Genomic DNA, 20,299 nt, shown 5'->3' with positions numbered 1-20,299 from the left:
TCCTGCGGGGTCAAGGACCACACCACTGAATAGCATTCAGCCAGCGGAGCTTATTTAAGAGCCAGGGACCACTCCCTCCCAGTTGAACACCAATAAACATTTTTAACGGGAGACTGAGATTTCAAGAATCTTTCACTGATGGGCCCAAATCTTATTAAAGTTAAATATTCAGCCTGAATATGTATCCGGCAACTTTCTTGACTATACACCTAGGATAACTCAAGAGCAAATGGTAGCGAGTGTTCTTTGTTCAGGATAAATAGGGAGCAGGGAACTTGTTCCCATCTCAGGTTGTAAAATAAGGACTTTAAAAAGAATCTTAAGTTAGAAATGACTTCATTCATCTAGCTATCAAGTTTGGTCGTTTTGTTTTATTTTGTTTTGTTTTGTGGTGGTGGTGGTAGGAAGACAATTTTTTAAAACGTTGGCCAAAATCTTTTGTATGGTCTCATACTTTTCTTATTGATTCCTTACCCTTTTCTCTCTTACCAAATTATCACTCAACCTAATCCTTAAGGAATATGGAATAGAATTAACACCTTTATACCAATCCCATTAGTGTGCTGTTAAATTAATGGGTTCATTTCTGCCCTCCAGCAAAATGCGGATAATCTTGAGACAAGCTACCTTTAGGCAGTAGGCAATCACTTTAAAAACCTGAAAGCAGGCAACATATGGCACACTACACAATATAAAAGTGTTTAAGAGGTACAAGTTTCCACCCTCCATGATACATGCCCAGTTTTAAATAAAACATAGCGTCATCTGGTTCACGCTTAAACACTGAAACTGAAATTATTGGCCATACTGTCATTTTCAAAACAATAGCTAACGGTTTGCACATGTGCTGTTTACAGATCCACAGCCTGTAAACACAGTCACCAACCACAACTTTGCAAAGGTAAATGACAGCTTGAAAAATTTCAAGTCTCCAGAACTCCTGGGATTTCCTCATTTTCCCCCCTTTCATTCATTCTTTCTTCCCACCCCACCCCCAACTCTAATCATAGACACAACAGAGGCTCCTGGGCCTGCGCATGCGTAACTTCCTAACCATGTCACCGCCACCCCCCACCCCCCACGACACATTTTCCTGCTGTTGAGACCAGCTGGGATGTATTAGTCATGCTGAAGCACGTCATGTAACACAGCAAAATATCAGGCAGCCCCGTGTCATGGGAAAAGTGAATCTACTTCATTATCTACCTAGGGAAAGGAAACAGGACTACCGCTTAAAAGGGTCTGCTCTTCTCATCCGTGTTAATGTATATTCTGTTAATATCATTAAGGATATTCCAAGGTCTTGCTCTCAGTGAACGCAGTACATTGGGAAAGCAGCAGCAGTCATACTGTGGCTCGTGGGTCTTTTTCTACCTTTTTTGTTCAGGCACAAATTCTGTAGAAGTTAAAAGACTGTGATTTTACTAAATAAAGGAGAAGGCTACTGTTCTCAAACTAGGAACAGGTATGTCCACTGCTGTAAGACACTGCTTTGGAGATTTACAGGGAAAAAGAATAATGAGCTGTGTAGCACTGCTTCTCAAACTTGAATGTACATTTGAGTCAGTGGAGACCCTATTAGAATTGCTATTGCGGACTCAGGGGCCTGAGAGTCTGCATTTCTAACAAGCTTCCAGGTGTGGCTGACAGCTGCTGGCCCCGGGGCCACGCTCTGATGAGCAAGGTTGTAGAGAAAGGGCAACATTTAGGACAGTTCAAATGCAGCTGTTTAGAACTAATGTCAATGGAAAAATCTGGTTGAGTTGGAAGAGATCTAGACCTAAGTGATGGTGAAGGGAAGGGGTTTTCACGGGTCTCTGGGACATTTTTGGTGTAGTCAACAAGAGACGAGGAAGATGCTTAGGCTCATTGTTAAATTTTTATTCTGAAGGATCTAGACAGGTCTGGAAAACCCTCCAAATAATCTTGAGGAGATATATATTGGTATCTGCAAATTTTTAGTAGAGAAGTGGTGATACAAAGAAATTCTTCATAAAGTTTATCAAAAGACAGATTAAAAAATGCAACTGGAACTAGATTCAGGTTTGGCAGCAGTATCCTGAGTAACATCCCTGGGGGAAAAAGAAGAAAATGATTTTCCCAACAAAAGATGGTCAAAGAAGTTACAATAATATAAAACATTGGCTTCTCTTTGCTCCTAGAAATAATTTACATCCTGTATTTCCTCTGCCATTCTTCTCAAGTAACTAATTATGGTAGCTTGAAAATACTTAGCAGTTATACAATTATTTTATTTTTCTAACAACACAATTTTTAAGAAAGAAACATTTTCAAAAAAGTTTGAGACGTCATTAGGTGTTCTCCTTCATGACGCTAAGAAACATGACAACTTTGATGCCCCATGTGAAAACTAAACACAAATTTTGGAAATTTAAAAAAATATACATATGTATATACATATATATATGTCAAACTTTTTGTTTTTATTTCTTAAATTGTGTTATGATGTATTAATTTCCTCAGGCTGCAGTAACAAATTACCACAAACTCGGGGGCTCGCAACAACAGAAATTTATTCTCTTACAGTTTGGGGGGTTAGGACTCTGATGTTTTGAGTGTAGAACCCTCAGCCTCTTCCTTAGCTTCTGGTGGTTGCTGGCAATCCCGGGTGTTCCTTGGCTTGTAGAAGTATCATCTAATCTCTGACTCCGTTGTCACACAGTGTTCTTTCTATGAGTCTCTTCTATGTCTCTTATCTTCTTCTAAGGATACCAGATATATCGGATTAGGGCCCACCCTAATCCAGTATGACCTCATTTTAACTGGATTACATCTGCAAAGACTCTATAGTAGCCATTGTCCATGATTTCACTTTTCACAGTTTCAGTTGGTCAACTGAAGTTTGAAAGCAGATCATTAGCCTCCTTCTGATGTATCAGAAGTCAAGAGTGGCCAAACACTATGTCAAGGTCCCTACATCATTCACCTCCCTTCATCTCATCAGTGGGCATTTTATCACCTCACATCATCACGAGACAAAAAAAGAGTGCAGGAGAATAACATATTTTGAAAGAGAGAGACTACATTCACATAACTTTTTTACAGTGCATTGTTATAATTATTCTTATTATTAGTGATTGTTGTTAATCTCTTCCTATGCCTAATTTTATAAATTAAATTTATCATACGTATCCGTGTACAGGAAAAAACAGTATATCTAATGTTCTCTACTATCAGTGTTTTCAGGCATCCACTGGGGGGGTCTTGTAATGTGTCCCCGTGAATAAGGGGAAACTATTCTATTTTTAAGTAAGATTACATTCACCGGTATGGGGATTAGGACTTCAACAGATCTTTTTAGGGGACACAATTAACCCATAGCAGATATTGTGGCATAGACTCTTTGTACTTTGAAATGTGAGTTCCAAGTTGGGGGTTTTGTTTGCTTATTTATTTTGTTTTGTTTTACCATTTTGAACAGGTTCCTTTATTTATTTATAAAGCAAGATGTTGAAGTGCTATGATTATGAAGGGGGAAAAACTCAAGAAAAGTTTCACTTTTTAGTGTAAAAAATAGGAACTGATTAGACATGTAGATATTAGGCATCTTCGCTTTGTTTTAGAGCTAATGTTATTCAAAATATTTATTCTTAAGAAGATTTGTATATGTTTTTATCCGAGAGTTGTTGCTTCACTATTTAATCGCTGTAAACGGAACTCTAATAGAGTACTTTCTCACACTATACTGTTAATAGAGTGTAAGTTTCTTGAGGACAGATATTGTCCCATTATTTTTATTTCTTCTCTCTTCCTAAAAAAGCACTATCAGTGAATGTTTATTAAACATGAGTTGAATATTTTCTCATATCTAGTTATACTGAATCATTTCGAAGGCAAAATAAAACTTCTTTAATCATCATTAACATCTGATTGTTGCTGTCACCTATTGGACTTTGGGAAAAATGCTTATCGGAGGAGATGAATGACATTTCGGTAGACATTTCTTATGTATAGCCTGTTGTTAGCCCTAAAGTATACAATAAACAATCAGAAACAATAAACAGTTGGTATCCTAGGTTCATCTTCAAGTTCCCAGGTCTGTAAGCTTCATATCTTAGCCCACCGGGTGTCCGAGTTACTTGAAAGCCATGATGTTAGCTAATGTCCTGCCCAGCTTGCTCACCTAGGATATGGACTCAAACATGTCATTTGCACACTGACTCTAGTCCATGATTTATTGAAGACAGGGTGAAGAAATTTGAACTGAAACCCTTTTTGATTTAATCACATTCTCCTAGAATCCTTCCCATAATCTCTTTTCCCCACCCAACCACACACAAGCAAAAATATTCAAAGAAGAATCTTTGTGGTTAAGATTCAAAAACTCATCTTGAACTTAAAGCTAGCAAATGTCAGCAGTTTCATGCGAGTTTGTCCTAATGTTCTCAGAAATCTAAACTATGGTATCTTGCCGCATTTAAAATTCTTCCCTGCTCGCCGCAGTCCCTAATAATATCCTGGCCATGCACCTTCATCTATATTCATGAGAGTGCAGATGCAGCCAAATTAGTGGCAGCAAAGCACATTTTACAGTGTAGAAAATACAATCTGGCTTCCTTTAAACATTTTTTGACAAAAAAGTTTTATTTAAAAAAAAAAAAGAAAACCAGACAGATTTAAATTCACCACCACCCGTCGGAGGAGTCTGTTACAAATGCACAGCTGGCTTGATGATGAGTGACAAATCAAAAGTCAGAGAGAAACTTCCCGATCATCTGAGCCCTTGCCACCCGATTAGCAGAAGAAAAACAGGGCAGATGGAGGGAGACGCAGCAGTTCGGAGGGAACAGATGGCCACTACGAACTTGATATATGAAATTAATAACACTTTCTCAAATACAATTAGTAACAGGAATACATTACCTGAATTTTCATAACTGTGAGCAAGCTGACATTAAATGAGGTTTTTCAGATTAACAGTTGATGTGGCATTGATATTTGGAGGGAAATAAAAATATACAGCAATAAGAGAAACCTTTTGCTTTTTGGTGCCATTGATCAGGATGTTGTAACATATGAAAGGAGAATTACAATTCAAAGAAAGTCCACATTTAAATTTCACTAATTGGGATTTTTTTTTTCCTAATGTAGCCATTTGGGCCACATAATGCATGAAATACTTAAGAGCCTCGCAGATGTATGCAGCATCTACTACCCTGGATGAATTATTCTTTAGGAAGAAATTAACCATTATACATCTCCCTGCAGATAAACCCGGGGGAAAGGCAAACAAAAAGGGACACAGGGCAGTAAAAAAAGTCAAGATAAGACGAAATCAAGAGACTAGCTTTTGTGTTTTTCACAGCCACTCATGGTACAATAAGTAATTCTGGGGAAGTCATTAAGCTTTTTCTATTTTGATGTCCAGTCTCTAGAATGGGGGCAAAATGCTTGTGCTAGATGTCCTTGTTCAGAGCACCAACAATGAAAAAAAAACTGTTTTAATTCAAAACCCGTGATAGTGATACCTTTGGATTGTGTTAACCAGTCCTCTGGGAAGCTGGAACCTTCGTGAGATCAGTTAGGTCAGCCCGCAGTGCAGCCTGAGGCTCCTGGGGAGGCAGCCAAGACGAAGATGGAGCTTTGTTGAATGAGGCCCAAATCCAGCCCCTGCAGGAGGCCAAGGCAACATGGGGTGTGACAAGATGAAGCCACAGCAGCAGCTGCTTGGGCTTCCTGATTGCAGCCAAGGGCACACCCATACTGATGGGGGAGAGCTGCCACAGGCTCAACGCCCGTGGGACAGGCGGGCTGGAGCGTCCGTGTGGAAGTGCAGAAACTGGGTCCGACGCAGGGGCGGGGAGTAGTCATACACAAGCACACCAGCCACATGCACTTATCCAGGGTGGCAAGAGGAGTATCTTACAAGTCCCAGGAGGCAGATCATTAGTTCTGCTACAACATGAGAATGGCTGTTTCCACAGCTGGTGGCGGCAGAAATTGGCACAGAGAGAAGGTAAGGACATCTCCTCTTCCTTGAATGGAATAACCCTGGGTATTCAGGTAAACGCAGAAATCACAAAGAGAAGGCTGTTCGGTGTTAAGAAGCTAACACCCTCCTGTCTGCAAGAAGGAGAATAGAGACCAAAGAAATCAAGATAGACTTCCCTCTCCCAAACCATCCAGAAATACACTTTATCAAATAGTCAAAACAGGTACAACTGGGAAAGCCTAGAATACAGGATGACTGTAGAGCACTTAGTAGACATTAAATAATGGTAATTTTATGTCATATCTGAATTTAACTTGTGGTTTCAGCTGTGAAGCCAATTAGCAGTGGGATCTTAGCTAAATCACTGCCTAAACCTCATGCCACCTAATGAGTTTTCATGTGTAAAATAAAGGGCTTGAGTTTTATGAAAGAACTATCAGGTCTAAAAATATTATATTAACAATCTAAATGTTAACATACCTATGGATATTTTGCTAATAATTTTAGGTTGCAATAACATGTCCACTTATAACCAAGAATAAGAAAGTTACTATTACTAGGAAGGTTAATACTAAATGTTCCCAAAGGGTTCAATCTACTAAGAAGAGGGTATAGATTTTCAGGTTTGAGCATGTTTTCTCTCACACCTGAGACAAAAATAAAATCATCACATACATTTAAGTTAGGCTAGGGAATTAAAAATAAGTATGAATTGGATAGGCGTGTTTCTGAGTTTGGGTTTTCTAGAAGCAGACCTTGACCCAATAACTTGAGAATAGGTAGTTTATTGAGGAGGTGGAAGAAAACACCAGTGTGGGCAGATGTAGGGGAAAAAAGACAGCGAAGACAGCCAATAAAAGTCACATTCTCAAGCCTGTCACCATAGCAGGTGACTGCTGCTCAGTCTCACTAGGAAAACTCTGGGGTTCCACGTAAAACACACATTCCAACCTTAACTCGCTGGAGGCTGAGGGAGCTGGGGATTTAAGGCATCAGCTACTGCCAGTCATTGTTTAAGAGGTGCTCCCAGGGTTTAATTCCCCTGAACTTCTGGTCTGTGCTGGTGGACAAGCAGTTTGCTCAGGCAGAGGTCAAATACTGGCAGTTAGAAGTCGAGTTGCTGCACCTCTCAGTGTTAAGTGCAAGGGGATATGGCGGGGCACTGGCTGGATCCGCTAAACATGACACGATAAAGCTACTCTCAGCAAATTCCTCACCCAATGGCTGTTTGTTCCATCAGACTGTGTGACCCAAGCCTTTATATCTCCTCCTCCTCCCACCTTTGGGAAATGGGCAGAATCCATCCACTGGGCGTCCAGACTCCAAGCAGCTGCTCCTAGAAAATCCCCTGCTCTAAGCTTCACAAATGAATGAGAACCATCCCTTCATCCAACTCATTTGGATACATCCGGGTATTACATGAATGGCTTCCAGCCTCCTGAAAGTAAAAATCTTCATTTTCTGAATGGTCCTGACTCCACAGTTGGCTTTGCTCTCTCTGAGAATAAGAAGTGAGACAACAGAGGATGCAAGAAAGCTACTCTCATGACCTCTCCAACATTCTAGTAAGGGCAGGGGTTATTCTGACATACCACTTTTTGTTATTATTCCCCTGGCAACATAAAATTTGAGAGAAATCCAATTAGAATCACCGTTTACCTTACTTGGAATACAAAGGGAAGTTCCTCCCTCTTTATTAAAATATGCATATTGAAGAGAGCTAGTAAACAGGACTTCTAAATAGGGGGTCATCAGTAGAGTATTTGCTGATGTTTTCCATTCTCCCTTGATGTTAATGGGCAGCATGCTTTCAGAAAAAGTCTTAATAACCTGGACTTTCCTGATCCATAAGCTGTTGGGTTCGTCTGTTCTATGAAAAAAAAAAAAACCTCAGTGCATGAGGTGTTGGAGGACTTGAGTCTCACTTAAAGACTTTTCTCAAGGATTGTCCTAAACGCTGAATAGTATTATTACCTCCCATTATTTATTTTATTCTCTGAAATTTAACAATTTTAATTCTATTCCCAAGAAATTATTTTTATTTGCTCAATCATTCAACAAATATTTACTGAGTACTTCTTATATGCCAGGCACTGTACCAAATAAACGTTTTGGATAAAGATTCCGCCCCTGTGAAGTTTACATTCTCATGTCAGAGTCAGACAGTAGTGTTAAAGTTATGAAGAAAGGTATTATGCAAGAAGGCAACAAGTTCTATAAAATAAAGAAAATACATAAAGCAGAGAAGAGGACAGAGAAGTGCCGCAGTTGTCAGGGGAGACCTCACTGGGAAAGTGCCATTTAGGCAAAGATTTACAGGGGATTAGAATATAATTCTGAGTACCTGGCACATTTCTAGGGCTAGCAACACTGCAGTAAATATGACAAAATCCTTCCCTAGAGAAACTTAGAGTCTAGTGAAGGAGGTTAATCATAAACAAACAAATAAATATAGTGTAATGTCAAAAGATAATCATCAAGAAGAAAAATAAAGAAAGACCCTGGGATAGTGTAGGGCTCAGCAATCTCGTTCTGGAAAGAGCCAGATAGTAAATATTTAAAAATTTCTGGCATAGTTTCTGACACAACTACTCAATTTTACCATTGTCATATGTAAACAGTCCTAGATAATAAGTAAATGAATGGGCATGGCTGTGTTTCAATAAAACTTTATTTACAAAAATAAGCAGTGGGCACAAATTGGTCTGTGGACCATAGTTTGTTAACCCCTAGTCATGGGAATCTTTGAGAATATGATATTTTAGTAGAGAACTGAATGAATGAATAAAAGCCATGTAGTATTCTAGAGAAAGAATATCCTAAGCAGGAGGAAACACAAGTCCAAAGGCCTTGAGATGGTAGCTTGATTGACAAATGTGAGCCTTGAAGTCAAGTGAACAACAACAACAAAAAAGACACAGGCAAATGGATCAGAGTATATAATAGACTTCATTGCTGGTCACGGTCGTTTATTCCTATCTGTATACACATTCTTTGCCATGTGATATTGTAGGTCTCCTCTTAAGGGGAGTAGTGCATTTTCCTAGTCTTGACTTTGCATTTAGCCATATGAGTTGCTTTGGTCATTAGAATAAAGTGGATGTGACAATATGCCAGTTCTGAGTCTAAGGGTTAAGAGACCTTGTCTGTTTCTGCTCTTTCTCTCTCACACATCTGCCATTGCTATGACAAGAGCTCAGGCTAACCTTCTGGTCCCTCTAGGAGCGAGCCTACCCAGCCAAGCAATCCCAGTTGACTCCAGCCAGGATCAGTCAACTCTTAGCCAAGCTACAGACATAAGGGATAATCAGTACTGTTTTCAGCCACTGAGTTTTCAGATTGGTTGTTATTTAGAATAGTTATGTGATACAGAAAGGTAGCCAAGGGGGCAGATCATGGCAGCCTTGTGATTATGGTAGGAACTTCAGATTTTGTTCTGTGAGAAAGAACACCATTTGAATGTTGAGGGCAGAAGGAAGGCAAGACTTGGTTCATATTGTAGAGGGGACATCAGGGTTACTGTATGTGGAACATACGTGGAATATGGATGACCACGCAGGAGACTTTTGCAGCAGATGGGTAACAGCAGCTAAACTAAGGGGGCAGAAGTGAAGGAGAAGAGAAATGGTCAGATTTGGGGTACATGTTGAAGGCAGAACTGATGTGCTTACTTACATGGACGTGAGAGAGGGAGTAATCAAGGATGGCTCTGAAATTCTTGTCCCGAACAAATGGCTAAATATTGGTACATTTGCTGAAATTGAGGATGATCTAGAAGATGAGTTGGTTGAAACTGGAAAAGAATATAGAATGGAGATCAAGATCAACAGAGAAATATTTTGCTAATATGAAACCATTAATTTTTTTTCTTTTAATTTGCGCAAGACTTCGTAGGTATACTCTTTAAGTCACTGTATTAGCTTGGGCTGTTACAACAAGATCCCACGCTGAGTGGCATTTGTTCCCTCACAGCTCTGGAGGCTGGGAGCACAAGCTCAAGGTGCCCTCAGTGTTGATTTCTGGTGAGACCTCTCTTCCTGGCTGCGGACAGCCACCTTCTCGTGTGTCCTCACTTGGCCTTTCTGCTGTGTATGTGTGGAAAGAGTAACAGATCTCTGCTGTCTCTTTCCTTTCTTAAAAACATACCAGTCCTTTAGGACTAGGACCCCACCTTTATGTCCTCATTTAAACTTAATTACCTCCTTAAAGGTCCTTTTTCCAAATCTGGTCACACTGGGGGTTAGGGTTTCAACATATGCATTTGGGGGGGGGGACACAAGTAAGTCCATAACAACTATCTTTATTTATAACATGATTAATGGACTAAAGCAACTTGACTTGCACTTCAGTTAGCACTGACGTTTTTGTTTCCTGTACAGAAAAGTTTTTGAAAGTATTGCATATATTCTTTTTCCTCAACCTTTCCAATTAAGTTTCTTTTCAACCATTCCACTACAAAGTTTCTTGTTAGGGTCAGAACTGACTGCCATAGGCTTTAACCCAAATTTCCTTTTCTTCCCTCTTCTTTCTTGAATCCTCTTCAGATTTGACACGGTCGATCATACCCTCTTTGAGACACTCTTTCCTAGGTGATCCCTCACTCTCTGTTCCCTATCTAACTTCCCTAAGAACTCCTCACAGTCAGCTTTGCTGGTGAGTGTTGAGATGCCTCAGGACATAGGCCCAGACCCACTGTTGTTTTCTAAAGCAATCTGTCCCCAGGTGATCTCCTCCACTCTCCTGACTTTACATAAAACCTATACGGTTATTAGCTCCCACCTTTATGTATTCAATGTGACATTTCCACTTTGATCCAGACTTTTTGTACCTAACGGCACCCTTGACTTCTCCACTTAGATAGATAGTGGAAATATCAATAGTCATCTCATCAAGTCCAAAAAAGGACCCTTGACTTACCCCTAGACCAAACTAGTCCCTCTACCAGTTTTCTCCACCCGAGTAAATGGCACGATCATCAGTTCAGCTGATGAGGCCTCACACCTAGGAGTCTTCCCTATGTCCACTCTTTTCCTACCCCTCTTGTTTAATCTATTAGCAAATCCTCCCATTTACCTCCCTCCCCATTCTGCCACTTGCTAACGTTTTCATTGTAACCACCTACTAGGTATTGAAAATAAAATTTGCAGTTTAATAAAAGGGTTGCTGGCACTTTTAATGCAAATGTATGACTCCTTTGTAACTCTTTCACTGAAGCATGTGGCTAACACAAGCGAAGAAATGAAGAAGAAAAAGAACGTAGGTAGTTTAATGAGCAAGCCTTGCGAAGATTTTTTAAGAACCCAAAATGCAAGTGGAAAGAAAGTTATTTAACATCCTATGATGTTTATTGATTTGTGGAAATCTAATATCAAGCGGAAAAGAAATGCACCTAGGACAAAGAAATGCATCTAGGACATTCCTTTTGGGGGAATTTAACTGTTACCCAGCTGGATTGTAGGTTGCGATTTGAAATCCTATAGCAAATTAGCTTGTGTGGCACTCTGTCCTTTCAAGCCAAGGAAGAGGATGTTTATGCTAACGAGGGACAACTCTTCCATACAAGTCAAGTCCTTCATGGAGGAATAGTAAAATATTTGGGGGCAAACCCTAGGTTAATTTTTGGAGCCCTTTAAACCTAACTCCCTCACCTACATAGGAGATGGGCTATACCATCCTCACTGCTGTAACAAGATAAATACGAGCTAGGACAAAGAAAAAAAATGAAACAGTCAAAAGCAAGCAGCACTCTTAAAAATCCGTAAAATCATTATGCAGTTTTAACCAATTACAGGTCTGCTTTCAGTTAAAAAAGTGCCAAGAGCCAACCACAGAAATGAGTCAGAATGGAAATTTAATTGAAGACTGCCCGCCAGCATCCATTGAAAAGACTATTTTGAGAGAGCTTTTGGAGATCAGGATTGCAGCCATATTTGATTTGCTTTAGGAACTGTTAGTTCAGACCAGTGAAACCGCCCCCTCTATGCTACAGATAGCAAGCCCCCTGCACTGAATTTTCCTTCTCTTCCACCAACTGCTTAGAGTTGAAAGAAATAAAGAAACTTCAACAATCTATTAAGATTATTTAGCAGGGCTGGATAAATAATTTGTAAGATCCAATGCAAAATGAAATTTGGGGGCTCCTTGTTTAAAATAAGGAAAAATGTGTTGCTGAAAGTCCTAAAATATAACCATTTCCCTTTCTTCTGAGATCTCTTTCTTGACCTTTTGATGTTTTTCATTAACTTTTTAATGTCGCACTGACTCAGGCAGGTGATACACACAGGGTCAGTACAGACCCTCAAAGGTGACTGAGGGCTCCTCCTGAGCCACTAGTCTAACTTGGCAATCTCCCATTTGTATGCTGGCCACCCAAGCCACATGGACAGGTGACCCTGAGAGATTCCAACCTCCCTGGGGGCATACTAGGAACCTTGATCAGGAGTGGATAAAAGCTTTCCACCCCTGCTACCTCCCCCCCACACCTGGTGCAAAAAACCACCCATTAAATACCCTGTAAAGCTGGTAATCCTGGGTGAGGACAGCAACCACGATACCCTGCCCTGAGATACTGTGGGGTATAGGCATATGCGGCCCCAAACCTTTCCATGTTCATGCCCAGGCCCCACTAGGGATGGAGGGCAATGCAGAATGTGGGCCTTCCCTTGCTGACCTGTCCCTGCCCCTGGTTGAGGGTGGTGGTGGGAGTAGGGCAGGAGGTTGGAAGCGTGGTGGGCTTGAGGCCCAGAGGGTAGGGAATGGCTTGCCAAGAACCCATACCAGGGAGGTGGGAAGGCAGCAGGAGGCTTCACCACATATTAGCCCCAAGCCCCATCTCCTCATGCTCTATTGTCCCATCACACTTCACTTACAAAACACAAATTCAAGGATTATGATTATTAATAATTTCAAAACAGTGACTGTAGAGCAAGAAGCCTCCAGTCCTCTGAGCCCAAGGTCATATGTGACTGCACTTTGTCATATGTCCATGAAACTGACCCTGATGGAAAGCGAATTTGCTGGTGACATCACAGTGTCCTGATCCTGGAGAGTCTTGGAGAAGTTGTGTGCCTTTGCCACCTCTTATCCAACATATACAATCTTTATTTTTTCTTTAAGATTTTATTTATTTATTTGACAGAGAGATAGAGAGAGCCAGAGAGCACAAGCCCACGTTTGGGGCGGGGGCGGGAGGATGGCAGAGGGAGAAGGAGAAGCTGACTCCCCACTGAGAGCATGGAGCGCCATGCGGGGCTTGACCTGAGGACCCTGGGATCAGGACCTGAGCCAAAGGCAGACACTTAACTGACTGAGCCACCCAGGCACCTCAACATATACAATCTTATTTTTAAAAAAGAACTTTCTACCTTAGTAAGACAAGAAAGACATGGCATTTTAGAAATTTTAAAAACAGTATAGCTTTTATTTCATGCACTTATCACATCATACACAGCAGTACTAGGAGAACTTGCTGAAGACAAAAATGACTTAATTTGGAGTCTGTTTCTAGGCAGTGCCATTCTAATCAGAGCGTGATTAAGGCATTGCTCCAAGCAGTCTTGGCTGGCTTCAGTGAGTTTGCACAGATACGGCTCTCTGAGTCCTTTCCAGCCTGGACTGGATTAGCGCTCATCAAAGCCTCTCAGTGCTCACTGCTCCTCCTTCCTTAGGACTCCATTTCTTTATCAGTATTGCTGTTCAAACCATCTCCAGCAGACCCCAGTGTCATTTATGATGAATCACTGCACACCCTCACAATACTGTTGTGGCTGATCATTTTCATTGTGGTACATATTTGAAAAACCTAATTAAAAACTTAAATGTAACTAATAATTTTGAAGTTCTTCATAGCTCTGCACATATGGTCTCATAGTTGTAATTCCACCTCTTTTTTTTTTTGTAGTTGATATTGCTTCGTTGGGGGAATGATTAGCTTTAATCCATCATATTTAATTATTATAATTATATATACAATTATATATATAATTCTAAGTATAAATGTATTTAATTAAGATTATTTGTATGTAATATTTCTTGGATGCTTACTACCTATCAGCGATACCTAAACTCCCTTAATCTTCACAACAGCCCTATAAAGTAAGCACTCTCCTCACTGTTTACATATGAAGAAACTGACTTGCAAAGTGATTGAGTAACTTGCTCAAATACATAGAGCTGGTTGTTGGTAACGGTTATTGAGGTCTTCCTCAGAGCCAGGCACCATGCTAAGAATTGTATATGTGTTATCCTGTTTCATCCCTACCGCTATTCTTTGGGCTTGTACAACTGTTATGCTCATGTTAGAGATGAAGAAATTTGACATTGGCAAGGCTGATTTTCTCAAGGACACGCTGCTATTGCCACTTAGGAGAAGAGGCAGGAATTTACCACAGGCATTTGGATACAAGAGATGGTGTTTTCATCTATTACACTATTTGTGGAAGGTTGTAGTTTACAAAAATGGTCAGAGCAGTATTTCTACTCCAAACTCCTCTTCCAGAACCTTGAACTCCATCTTCAGGAGATGGAGTCTATTTTCCTTCCTATTGAAGCTGTGTGGGCATTACGACCACCATGGTAAGTAGCAATGTGGAGGAAGTGATGCCATGTGTCTTTTGGGGACTAAGTCAGGAGGGGCACTACAGCATCTACTCAGCTTGTTCCTGGTGCTCATCCTTGGCACTCAGCCGCTGTAGAAGACGAGTGATTCCTCAAAAATGTCCCTGTCCTAATCCCTAGAACCTGTGACTATGTTACTGTACACAGCAAAAGGGATTTGCCTGCAGATGAGATTATATTAGATGTAATCACAAGGTTCCTTAAAAATAGAAGGGGCAGAAAGTTCAGAATCAGGAGCAGTGCCTATAGAATGCTCATGGAGAGGGCGGTAGAAGCTCATCGGAGGAAGATCTGATTATGGAAGAGAGGCACAGAGAACGGCAATGTCCCTGGTTTTGAAGATGGAGGAAGGGGTTCTGGAGCAAAGGGATGTGGGCAGTCTCTACAACCTGGGAAAAGGAAACGGATTCTCCTTGAGAACCTCTGGAAAGCAGTGCAAACCTACAACACCTTGATTTTAGTCCAGTGAGCTCTCTATCAGACTTTTGGCTCATAGAACTACAAGATGATACGTTTGTGTTGTTTTAAGCCACTGAGTTTGTTTTACTTTGCTGAAGCAGTAACAGAAAACTAATACAGCCACCATGCTGTGAAGAAGTGTTTCAACTGATAACCCAAGCCAAGGACTCAGCCAACAGCCAGCAGCATTCACTAGAGAGTGAGTGAGAGAGTGAGTGAGTGAGTGAGTGAGTCTTCAGAAGATTCCAGCTTCCAGCCTTTGAGATGTCCTGCTATGCCAAGTGGAGCAGACATGAGCTGTCCCTGCTGAGGCCTGCTTACATTGTCTGAAGGGATTGCCAAAAACAAAAACAAAAAACAAAAAACAAATATAAGAAGGTCTGTGTTACTTTATTCTATGCTTTGCTCAACAAGGGAAACTTCCTAGTCCATGAAACAATTGTTGATTACGGAGTTTCATAATTTATGTATTCATAAATTACAGTAAGCATTAACCTGTGCCTAACTGCTGAGGATTTCCTATCCTGTTAAAGTATTAGACCCATGCTTACAAATAAGATTCTAGAACGGTAAGCAATAAAGAAGGAAGTTTGTCAATGGTCACCCTCACTGTTAGAAGAATCACCCATCTCCAAACCTGGGTAGCCTTTATGTCCTCTACTGGTTACAGCACTGCTGCAAGTATCATAGTCTTTGGAAAACATTCCATTTGGGTGATTCCTGAGATTCATATGAATAACCAAGAACCTCCACAATGCATAGCACGCAGAACACACAGAAAATCGTGGAGGACCATCCAACGAATACAAGTACCTATCCTAATTCAGACTTTTCCTCTTTTTTTGAAAAAAGAAAATGTCACAGAGCTACCATGGTCATGAATTTGGCATTGTTATTTTCAGCCATGCATGTTTTTTGTATTTTTGTTCCTCAAAGAAAATAATATTGTTCTGCATCTTTCCACACTTCCTGTATGGTATCAGCAACCTGAAACTTAATTTTTGGTCACTATTATATTTTTTAAGGTTTATTTTAATGGCAAATACTTTCTGTTGTTAATGGACATTTATGTTTTATTTTTCGTTTTAGCTTTTCATTTTAACTAAAAATGCCATAATCTGTGTTCTTTACACACCGCTTTGGGGACATCTAGGGTTCACTGTGCTATGTATTTAGGGATGAAGCTGATGAGTTAAAGGAGATATGCATCTTCAAATTTGCTAGATATTATTGGATTGTTCTCCAGACAAATTTTAATTTCATCGCAGTGTACAAGAGTTCCACTGTTCTATAGTCTTGCTTACATCTGCTATTATCAAACGTTTTATGTTTTGCCAAACTAAGTCTGGAATTGTATCTAATTGTGGTCTTCCCAAATTACAAGGGAAGCTAGGCAACCTTTCAGATGCTTATAGGATAATTATTTTTCCCTTTTCTGTGAATTACCTCTTTATATCCTCTGCCTATTTTTCTGTTGAGCTTTGAATTTGTGTGACATTACAAATTCTCATTTGTAAGCATCTTTAAAATTGGGGAATAATCGTTTGTTTCATTATATACTTTGCAAAAGTCCTCTGCCAATAATACGGCATGTCTGTTTACCTTGTTTATTGTGTCCTTTCTGTGCTTAAATTTTAACATAGTCAGCTTCATACTTTCTTCAATAATGTGTGCATTTGTTTCTTATTTATTGTATCTCAAGATGACACATATATTTTTAAATACTTTCTTCTAAACTTCTTATGTTTTTGATCCATCAGGAATTTACCTTTTTGTCTATAGTGGCAGGGGTTTGATTTTATTTTTTTTCCACAGAGATATTTCATTTCTCAGCAGCATTTATTGAATAGTCTTTTTATTCCCCACTAATATTTAATGGCATCTCTATTATATTGTATATATACATATATATACATATATATATGAAAGAAACTACTGTAGCTCTATGAGTTTGCATATATTATTATCTCTGTCTGCAATGTCCTTTCTCTGTTGACTTGCAAATATTCTACTCATCTATTAAGTCCTAGCTTAACTGTCACCTCGTTTATGAGCTGGCTCTCTCCTTTCTTCCTCCTTCTCTATGTTGATTACAGCCTCATTGCAACATGCATTGGACCACAGATACTTATGTGGAGAGAGTTTTCACTGCCAGATTTTTAGCTTTTTTTGAGGCTAAACACATTGTCCTGCTATTTTATACTGTCAAACACCTTGTAGATATTTAATACGATTAACTAAATGAATACATTAATGAGTGAATCTTCAAAACAGAACAGCTTGAGTGACACTTGGTAAATCTGAATAATTCATCTTCATATCTCTGGCCTCTCTTTTCCCTTGTTTTGCTGACTTTGTAGTGTGGAGACTTTAATATAGTTATTATGGATGAAATTCTTCTTTCTAAAAATTGCTTCTTATGACTATAATTTATAGAGATACCATCTTACTTGTTAGAATCTTCATTTCTGTTTTTTGTTTTTGTTTTTGTTTTTTTAATAAATGATGTCTGAGGACTAAATCGGCAACCTTACCTACATGGTAATCTGCTTTATCTAAAAATCCCCAGTGCTGTTGTGTTGAGGAAGAAGGCAAGCTTTGCATTCTAAGCAAGCTGCTGTTTGGTACATAAAGTTACCACCCAGAAAGCATACTAGAGACTGTAAACTCACCCAGTTTTACTTAATAATGTTTGGATATTCTATAGTTCCCTACAAGATGTACAGACTCCATAAATGATTATGGAATATTTGCATGATAATAAACAGATGTATCTTCACATTCCTTACTCTTGAGGTTTTTTAAGATCTAGGACCCTCACAGGTAATAAGGAGCATAACTAATTTCTGTACATTATTTCCATCAAAGTAAACATATCCAATGAAGCAAGCTAGGCATCAGCGGTGTCAGCATGACCCTGAAGTTACCATAGTCATTTGCTTCCGAGATTATTTGAAAGTCAATTTAGACCACCTATTATAGATCTTGTTTTCACTTGCAGTAAATACTCAAATGATTAGCAGTACTCCTTTACTGCTCTCAAATTTACTATTGATTAAACTCACCGTAATAAATGCTGCCATTGTCTGCAACAGTTCAAAAGAGAGAAAAACACAGTCTATTCAAGAAAGCATGGTCATCAAAATCTCCTCAGCCAGTCGTTTTTGGCTGCAAGATTTACCTTTCCTCGGGAATGTGGAATTTGGATTTCACATTGCTACAGGTCGGCAAATCATACACAGTTCGCTCTGCCTGGTCTAGGGGAGTCTGGTTATTTCCAATTCCACACTATTCCTGCACCAAGTTAAGGTGTGTCTCTGATACCTCTAATTCGCTTGAGGAAAAGAGCAACCACTTCCAAGATTTCACCCAAATTATTCTTTTAAGTTATCCTTAACAGCCTGAGTTTTTCTCTAGATCTTTCCTTTCCTTATCCCTAAAAACGCCCTTTCACAGTGGACTTTCAAGGTGGTCTGCTGATATAATTTCTAAAATTGGTCTTTTCAGTTCCTGCCCTGGTTAATCTATTAAACACTTGAGTTTTCTTTCTTTCTTAACTCTTTTCTGGTGGATTTCCTTTTTGAACACTTCTTGCCTCTACTCTCCTACACCTCCCCCTCCCCCTACACGCAAAGATTTTCCACTACCTTTCCCCCTCAGCCATACGGGTTCCAAATTTTCTCATTCTCCTCTGTTCACATCCATGTAAACAAAACAAAACAAAACACCAAAAAAACCCAACCTGTTTTATTTCAAATTAGTGCCTTAAGTCCCAAATTTACATTTAAATTACTCTTATCTCAACCTCTGCTAGACTCTTCTTCTCTTTAGAGTTCAGTTTTCTTGTCTGTGAAATGAGATGGTTGGAAGAATTCTGTAAGCTCTGTTTCAGCATAAACATGACTCTATGACTCAGTGAATCTAACAAAGTCTGTCCTCTTTGGTAACCACAAATGATAGTGGCTTATTTACCATCAAATAGGCTACTTTTCATATGCAATGTTTTGAGGAGCACTCTGGCTCTCAGCACATTCAATGTAAAACTGGATCAGGAAAAAGAACGAGCCAGTTCCGGCTTCCTAGCTGCATTCATCTTAGCCCAATGGGAAGCGACCTGGTTGGGAGGATGTGGCAAAGGCACGAGAAGCTGCTGAACGGAGACTGGATGAGGCTAGTCACTGGGAAAGATGTAAGCCCATCCCAGGGGATGGCAACCAAAGGAACTAGGCCAGTGTCAGGGCTTCAGGGAGACCTTGATAGGAAGGAGCAAACAGAAATTTAGAACTTGGTTTAGAACTTGGAAATTTACAACTCAGTTTAGAATTTAGAAATTTAGAACAGATGCTTTTTTTCTTTAGTAAAGTATTTATTTGGAAATTGAGTTTAAGGGTCCTGAGACAAAGTGAGAGGCCCTTGCAAGGCCTGCCAATAGATGCAGAATCAGAGTTAAAGGTGAGAAGTGCAGAAGGGAGTAGGAGCCCAGGGTCCTTAGTCTTTTTGTACCCATTTCCCCAAAGGGCATAATTCTGAATGCAGTGAGCAGAAATAGACTTTATTTTTAGCTAAGCTACTTGTTAGAATGCCTCTCACGAAATTCCTAATTGCACGATGCAACTACTATGCCATCTAGGTAATACAAGTCATACAATTATATTTCCTCCAGTCTGTTTGGTAAGACAGCACAACGGAAGACTGCAAATGCTCTGCTTTAGAAAGGCATCTCTTTCTGAACAAGGAGAATTCTTGAAAAGAATTGTCTGCTTCCTGAAATAAAAATCGATAAAGATTATATCTTTCAGAAGTTTGATTCATTCAGCAGTCTTTTTAATTTTTCAAAGAAACAAACATTTTCTGAATCAAGAACATGTGTGCTACAAATCCTTCTGGAAAATAGGTGTTTGGATTGAATAACTTTTAAGTTAAAAAAAATTATAGAGCCTTTCTATAGCCAAGTAAGGTAGCTGTTACTCCCAGATTCACTTTGCAGAGGAGGATATGGCGGTTCAGAATGTTCACGTACATTGAAGTTGGTTACACAGAGCAAGAAACGAAGCTAGGGTTTAAACTGAGCCCTATTGACTTGAAGCCCTATACTCCTCAGGGTTCATTCTTAGTAGCTTTCACCCAGACTGTGATGCATTTAGAAGGGTATATTCTTGCACATCTTTCAACCAGTATGTACTTAGTAAATTAACCATGAGAATTAACAGACATAATGAACAGCTCAGCAGAATCACTGGAGGACCACCTACATCTTGCCTGCCCTACATC

The 20,299-nt window shown here is 39.7% G+C and overlaps 1 protein-coding gene across 6 annotated transcripts in view; it reads right to left on the bottom strand.

The window, feature by feature from the left end:
* The window catches only part of LOC123797679 (uncharacterized), a 53,180-nt gene that overhangs the window by 22,576 nt on the left and 10,305 nt on the right, over window positions 1–20,299 (bottom strand). For 3 of the 6 annotated variants that reach the window (XR_015725797.1, XM_087864747.1, XM_087864748.1), the window contains exon 2: window positions 9,629–9,746. Coding sequence is in view for 2 of the 6 variants with exons in the window: in XM_087864747.1 (XP_087720873.1) it covers window positions 9,629–9,746 (118 nt within the window). In the remaining 4 variants the exon portion in view is untranslated. Of the gene's footprint in view, window positions 1–1,870; window positions 6,081–9,628; window positions 9,747–20,299 lie in introns of those variants that run through there. The other 3 variants (XR_015725798.1, XR_015725799.1, XR_006781020.2) reach the window with 3 other exon arrangements.

Source organism: Ursus americanus, chromosome 9 (genome assembly GCF_024610735.1).
Source record: "Ursus americanus isolate L20-20 chromosome 9, mUrsAme1.1.p, whole genome shotgun sequence".
Classification (NCBI taxonomy): domain Eukaryota; kingdom Metazoa; phylum Chordata; class Mammalia; order Carnivora; family Ursidae; genus Ursus; species Ursus americanus.
Note: the sequence above shows the minus strand (reverse complement) of the source record. Positions and strands in the feature narration are given on the sequence as shown.